At 68.4% G+C, this 6,252-nt stretch overlaps 4 protein-coding genes across 4 annotated transcripts in view; 1 reads left to right on the forward strand and 3 right to left on the reverse strand.

Annotated features, from left to right (window-relative positions):
* The window catches only part of EMIHUDRAFT_453217 (hypothetical protein), a gene marked incomplete at its 5' end in the record, with an annotated part of 4,668 nt that extends 3,938 nt beyond the window's left edge, over positions 1-730 (forward strand). Inside the window, 3 exons of the mRNA XM_005760292.1 lie at positions 122-238; positions 437-466; positions 605-730. Of these exons, the coding sequence (XP_005760349.1) occupies positions 122-238; positions 437-466; positions 605-702 (245 nt within the window). The remainder of the gene's footprint in view (positions 1-121; positions 239-436; positions 467-604) is intronic.
* A 1,196-nt stretch (positions 731-1,926) lies between these two features.
* On the reverse strand, positions 1,927-2,317 carry EMIHUDRAFT_217912 (hypothetical protein; the record flags this gene model as incomplete). The annotated part of the gene is made up of 2 exons (XM_005760293.1): positions 1,927-1,936; positions 1,965-2,317. The coding sequence occupies 2 exons, from the start codon at positions 2,315-2,317 to the stop codon at positions 1,927-1,929; spliced, it is 363 nt and encodes a 120-aa protein (XP_005760350.1).
* Positions 2,303-4,041, reverse strand: EMIHUDRAFT_416895 (hypothetical protein). The gene is made up of 5 exons (XM_005760294.1): positions 3,888-4,041; positions 3,315-3,563; positions 2,990-3,071; positions 2,831-2,916; positions 2,303-2,754 (listed from the first exon to the last, which is right to left on the reverse strand). The coding sequence occupies exons 1-5, from the start codon at positions 3,951-3,953 to the stop codon at positions 2,551-2,553; spliced, it is 687 nt and encodes a 228-aa protein (XP_005760351.1). The 5' UTR covers positions 3,954-4,041; the 3' UTR covers positions 2,303-2,550.
* Positions 4,042-4,952: 911 nt separating this feature from the next.
* Positions 4,953-6,252, reverse strand: part of EMIHUDRAFT_217914 (hypothetical protein) — a gene marked incomplete at both ends in the record, with an annotated part of 2,250 nt that continues 950 nt past the window's right edge. Inside the window, 5 exons of the mRNA XM_005760295.1 lie at positions 4,953-5,060; positions 5,130-5,231; positions 5,337-5,393; positions 5,553-5,770; positions 6,173-6,195. Of these exons, the coding sequence (XP_005760352.1) occupies positions 4,953-5,060; positions 5,130-5,231; positions 5,337-5,393; positions 5,553-5,770; positions 6,173-6,195 (508 nt within the window). The remainder of the gene's footprint in view (positions 5,061-5,129; positions 5,232-5,336; positions 5,394-5,552; positions 5,771-6,172; positions 6,196-6,252) is intronic.

Raw genomic sequence — 6,252 nt, forward strand, 5'->3', positions numbered from 1 at the left:
CCCTTCCCCCTCCACCCGCCGGCGCGTCTCGCTCGGCCGGCAGGTGCCGCATCTCTCCCCGCATCTCCCCACATCTCCCCACATCTCCCCACATCTCCCCGTGACCTCGCTCGGCGGGCAGGTGCTGCTGCTGCCAAGCGCCGCCGGGCCCTTCCTCCGAGCGCTGCTGCGTGCGGTCTTGCTGCTGCTCGGCCACCGCTACCCAAAGGTTCGCAAGGCGGCGGCGGACGCGCTCTACGTGCACTTCCTGACCTACGGCGACCCGCTCGAGGGCGGCGAGGCTGCCGAGGGACTGGGCGGCGAGGGCGGGGAGGGCGGCGGCGTCGGCGGCGGCGGCGGCGGCGGCGGGGGCGGGGGCGGTGGGGTCGGGGGCGACGGCGCCGGGAACGGCGGGGGCGAGGCGAGGCTGGTCGAGGTTGAGCGTCTGCTGACGGAGACGGCGTGGCTCGCCGACCTCGAGGCGGCGGTGAGGCCGGCGCAGGCGCGGCTTCTGCTGCTCTTCGGCCTCGACCCGCCACGGGCCGGCGAGCGGCAGCCGGGGGAGAGGGCGGCGCGGGCGGCGCCGGAGCCCGAGGAGGAGGACTCGTATGCGGCGCTGGTCAAGGAGCTGGGCTACTGAGGGCGAGGCGGGTGCGGGGCGGTCGGGGCGGCGCGGGCAGCAGGAGCGGCAGTGGGACAAGCCCTCCCCCTGATGCGCCGTAAATTCATATGAAATTGGTTTCGGCGTCCCAAAAGGAAATGCAGCCGCGCACGCTTTTGTGCGTTTTGGGATTGGGCGCACCGGCACAGCTTCAAAGTTCAGCCTTCAGGTACAGAGGACGTTGGCGTCGTTGCCGTAAAAATGAACTTCTGGGGGCACAGGACGGGGGGCACGACGGGGCACAAACGCCAGGCTACGGCTTTACAAACACGTAGTAACGCAAGGGAGTCTAGGCGACGGCGGCGTCCTCCCCAGCGCCGTGGCGAGCCGGACTCGGTCGCGATCTCATGTCTTGATCTCATCCACCGCCGCGAGCTGCAGCGCGACACAGCCTTAATTGCCTCTCCCCCCCCACCCTCCAAAACCCTACGCCACGGTGATGGCATGAAAACACCGTGCGGTCGTCAACGGCGCAGCCGCCTCCCACGCGTTCGTCACGGGATCGTATCGCTCAAGCGAGCAGAGGGCCTCGTTCTCGCCGTTGCCGCCCATAACGTACAGCTTGCCGTCGAGCACGGCCACGGCGAGACGGCTCCGCGCCGTCGCCATCGGCGCCACCGCCTCCCACGCATGCGCCGGGTCGTACCGCTCCACCGAGCTGAGGGTGCCGCCGTCGTTGTAGCCGCCCACAGCGTACAGCTTGCCATCGAGCACCGCCACAGCGTGATCATACCGCTCCTCCGCCATCGGCGCCACCTCCTCCCACGCGTTCGCCGCCGGGTCGTACCGCTCCACCGAGCTGAGGCCGTACCCGCCCACAGCGTAAAGCTTGCCGTCGAGCACCGCCACGGCGTGATAGTCCCGCTCCGCCGCCATTGGCACCACCGCCTCCCACGCGTCCAAGGCCGGGTCGTACCGCTCCACCGAGCTGAGGTAGTCGTCGTCTTCGTTGAAGCCTCCCACAGCGTACAGCTTGCCGTCGAGCACCGCCACGGCGTGGGTCTCGCGTGGTGTCACCATCGGCGCCACTGCCTCCCACGCGTTCGTCGCAAGGTCGTACCGCTCCACCAGGTTGGAAGTTGCGCTGTCAGGCCCGAAACCGCCAACCGCGTAGAGCTTGCCGTCGAGCACCGTCATGCCTGCTCTCGTGCGTGCCGTCGGCAAAGGCGCCACAGCCTCCCCCTCCCACTCATTTGTGGACGGGTCGTACCGCTCCAGCGAGTTGACAGTCCCACCCTCGCTGCCGTGGCCGCCGATCACGAGCATGCGCGGCCTCTCGCGCTTCTTCAGCGTCTCCTTCCAGCCGCGGCGCCACGCGCGGCACGTCCCCTTGACGGCGTGCGCCTTGGTCGGCAGCTGGGCGAGGATGTGCGGGGCGAGGTCCGGCGAGAGGAGGACCTCGGAGAGCACCCACTCGGGCTGCTCCACGAGCCGAGCGGCGTGCTCCTCAGCCACGCGCAGCGCGGCGTCGCTCGCGCCCGCCTGCGCCTCGATGATGGCGCACAGCTGCGAGCGTGAGGGACCCTGCTCCTTGATGATTGCGAGCAGCTGCTCCGGATTGAGGCCCGAGAGGCGGGCGCCGATGCGGTGGGAGGCCATCGGCAAAAACAAATCCGCCCCGCTCCAAGTGCCCGCCCGCGCGCGAGCCGCGCTGAGCCGGACGTCGGTTTCTTTCATGCCTGCGCGCAATAACGCGTTCAACGTACAATAATGGGCGCGAAATCGGGCGTCGGGGGATGCAGTCACGGAGACGGGCGGGGCGGGCGGCGGACTGCGCCCCCAGTCTCCCAGTGAGTCTCACACAATGCTCTCCACACGGGCGCCCGCCGCCGCCGCCGCCATGCACTACTCGACACGCGGGACCCAGGAAGGTGGGAGGGGGGGGCGGACCCCCTCTCCCCTCGCTGGGATCACAGAAAGTAGTCTGGCGCCGGCTTCTTCGCGGGGACGCCGCGCTGGTCCTGCGGCGCCGCCTCGAAGATTTTGAAGTTCTTGTTGAGGTGCTCGTCCAGCTCGAGGATGGCGGCGACGTTGCCGCAGCGGTAGCAGTAGTTTGGCGCCGACCAGACGGTCACCAGCGTGTCGTTGAACATGTGCTTGTACCCCTCCATCACCTGTAGCCGACGTGCAGCCGAGGTGCAGCCCGAGAGAGCGTGCCGTCGAGCGTGTGTGTGTGTGCCCCTCTCTCACCAACTGGTGCGCGCGCGCGATCAGGTCGATCGAGTTGGTCGAGCTGAACTGGGCGACCACGTCGCCGCCAAAGAGGTAGCCCGCGCCTATATGGGGCGTGTCCTGCACGTGTCCTGGACGTGTCCTGGACAGGCGCCGCCGGAGAGGTAGGCGTCGCGCCTCGCGGAGACAGCCCCCACCCGTCGATGTCCTCCGGGTCGGACCACATCAGGTCGCACATCGCGCCGTCGTGAGGGACCTCCTGCTCGTGGGGAGATATGGGGAGATATGGCGGCGTGGAGGTGAGGGCAGTGGGGAGGGTGGCGGGGAGGGCAGTGGCGAGGGCGGCGTAGAGGGCGGTAGCAAGGGCGGAGGTTGGGGTGTGTCGGCATATGGTCTTGGTGACTCGAGGGACGCTCTCGGGGAGGTGTCTTGAGGGTGTCCCGGAGGTGTCTTGGAGGTGTCTTGGAGGTGTCTTGGAGGTGTCTTGGAAGTGTCCCTCTGCCTGCTTCCGGTCGATGACGCGGATCTGGTCGAGGGTGTTGATGGAGGGGGAGAGGCCGCCGTGCACGCAGAAGATCTTGTCCTCGATCAGCGACGAGAGCGACAGGTAGTCGAAGATCTCCGTGCAGTACCGCCAGACGTTGACCGAGCCGTACTTGCGCAAGCACTCGTCATAAAAGCCGTACACCTGCGTGATCTGCCTCGACTCGTGGTTGCCTCGGATCAACGTGATGCGGTCCGGATACCGCACCTGCGACGCAAGACGCGCGTGCTGGGCCCGGCCCGCCACACTCCGCCAGCACTGGCTCCCGCGCTGGACGTGTCTCGCCGTGTCTTGCACGCGTCCTTGCACGCGTCCTTGCGCGTGTCTGGGTGTCTGGGCGGCGGCGGTGCAGGTGGGCGCGCGAAGAAGTGTGCCAAGCGTTCGAGCGGCGCTGTCGCTCGCGAGCGCTCCGGGACCGCCCGCGCGGCCGCCAAGCCCCTCGGGCCCTCCCGCTCCAGACGCGGCGCTCCTCCCTGCAGTGTCGAGGAAGCGTCTCGGAAGCGTCTCGGAAGCGGCGCGGGCGCGGCGAGCCTTGAGCGCAAGCAGCAGCAGGAAGGTCTCGACCGAGTAGAAGCCGCGGTCGACAAAGTCGCCCATGAAGAGGTAGTTGGCGTCAGGCACGTCGCCGCCCACCTTGAAGAGCTCCTTCAGATCGTAGAACTGGCCGTGGATGTCGCCGCAGATCTGCAGCCGCAGGAGGGCGTGGCACAGGCTTGGTAGAGGGAGAAGAGAGCGAGGTGGGCTGGGAGATCGGGAGCCATGTCTCGACTCTCCGCGCGGCGGCACGTGCCGCAGCTGCAGCTGCCGCCGCTGCGCGCGCGCAGCGCAGGCTGCAGTGGGGAGCGCGTGCGTCCGTCCCTTGTAAGATTCCGCAAGGGTGAAATGTCCAAGCTGGTGGTCTTTTTGATGCCGTCTCTGAGAGGGCGAGCAGCGCCATCCTCTTCACAGCAGCGAGCCTCTACTGGCAGCTTGTCGCGCGCCCGCATCGCCTTGTCTACCCGGCAGCCTCCGGCCTGCGCGACGCTGAATAGCGCTGGTTCTCGCGCGTCGCGCCCAGAGACCACCGCGCTGGCTGGCGTTACCCGCCGCTGCGCAGAATCTCAAGACAGGCTTTTGCACCGCAGGCCGGCGGCGGCGCGCGCCGGCGGCACAGGACCATCAGAGGGGGAAATATATATTCTCTTTTTTGCCCTCAAGTTCGACTACTGTGTAATAACATCAACCTACCTCATGTGAGTTGTACGTGTGCTCGTCCTCTGTCGACACGTACACAGCACATAGTTGAAGCCGGGAATCTTCTTGAAGTCGGAGACTCGCAGGTCAAATGAAGACGGCTTCTGGCTCTTCCCTCTCACATATGAAGCAGCCTGTGCTGTGGCCCGCTGCCCTCGTTGCATTCGCGCCGGTGTAGCCAGCGGCCGTCTTCACTCCGCCCCCTCTCCCTCCCCTGCTTTTGCCCAAGTCGGATGATGCTGCCAGCCATCCCATGAATCGAACGGCCGTGGAAGCGGTTTGTGATGCGACCCGCTCTCTCTCTCTCGCAAGCGGAATGCTGATCATCGAGATCGGACGCCGAGTTCGAATTGGACACAGCGCTCAGTCGGCAATCGCGTAAGCAACATCAAACTTCTCGCTGCCCCCCTGCTCCGTGGTCGTGTTGCCGGCTTGAGCTGGCGGCGCCAGCGACGAACCGGGACGGGGCGACTGCCGGGGCGGCAGAGGGGGGCGGCGAGAAGGAGTCGGCGGCGCGGATGGGTGAGGGGCGGGCTCCACGACGGCGAGGGGCGGCGGTGGAGCAAGGCAGCCCCCGGGGAGCACGGCCGAGGCGGGCAGTGCCGCCGCCGCGCTCAGCCCGCCGGGAGGCACAATCGCGGTCTGCACGGTCCGCGGCTGTGCGCCCATCATCTGGGGCGCCCGCGCGGCGGCGGCCATCATGCTCGGGTCCGGCTGCCACGCGAGGCGGAGCTGCATCGTCCTCACGTCTGCCGGCGCTGGCGCGCCCGCGGTCTGCACTGCCACTGGCGGCGCGGTGAGGGTCTGCATCGCGGGCTCGCCGAGCACGTGCACGAGGACGAGCTGGGGGCGCGGCGGCGGCGCGGAGGAGGAGGAGGGGAGCAACGAGGAGAATGGGCTGGCGGCGCCGCCCTCGAGCCAGAGCTCGTGCCGCGTGCACAGCTGGCTCGGTGGCGCCAAGACCTGCCTCTTGCGGATGCCGGCATTGTGCTCGCGCGCGGCCTGCACGTAGACCGCTCGCTGGGCATCGGAGAGGGACTGCCAGCTCGCCTCCACCGCCTTGCGGACGGCGGCAGCGCCCTGGTCGGGCTGCGTGCGCTTGAGCGACTCGGACTGCGCGCGCACAAAGAGGGAGAAGGCGCGCACCGGCCGCGCCGCAATGGAGGCGGCGCTCCCGGCGCCTTGCTTGGAAGGCGCGCGACGCGCGAGCGTGGTGACGCCATCGGAGAGCAGCCGGGTGCTCGCCGCGGCTCGCGCCGCCGGCCGCGCGCCCTCCTCCGGCGCCTGCTGCCGGAGGAGGTAGAGCGTGCCAAACGACGAGGCGCCCGGCGGAGCCTGCGAAAGGACGCCGTACCGGCGGTGCGCCTCGGGCGCGCGCAGGATGGCGGCGTACTGCTCGTCCGAGAGAGCGAAGGGGACGTAGGCTGGGCGCGGGACGTCCATCTGAGTGGGCTGAGAGAGACGGTGAAGCGCCGTCAGAGCACTCGGAAGCAAGCAAAAAAGAATTTTACAACAACCCCTCGCACAACACTGGGCACGGGACTGGAGCCGCCTAAGCGACTCCCGCGAGGACGGCGAGGCACTTAGCTCCGTGCACTCGACCGCCCTCGCCGCTGGCAAGCTCATTCACAATCTGCTCTGCGATGGCCGTGTGAAGAACGAC

This window comes from Emiliania huxleyi, assembly GCF_000372725.1.
Source record: "Emiliania huxleyi CCMP1516 unplaced genomic scaffold EMIHUscaffold_76, whole genome shotgun sequence".
NCBI classification, from domain to species: domain Eukaryota; phylum Haptophyta; order Isochrysidales; family Noelaerhabdaceae; genus Emiliania; species Emiliania huxleyi.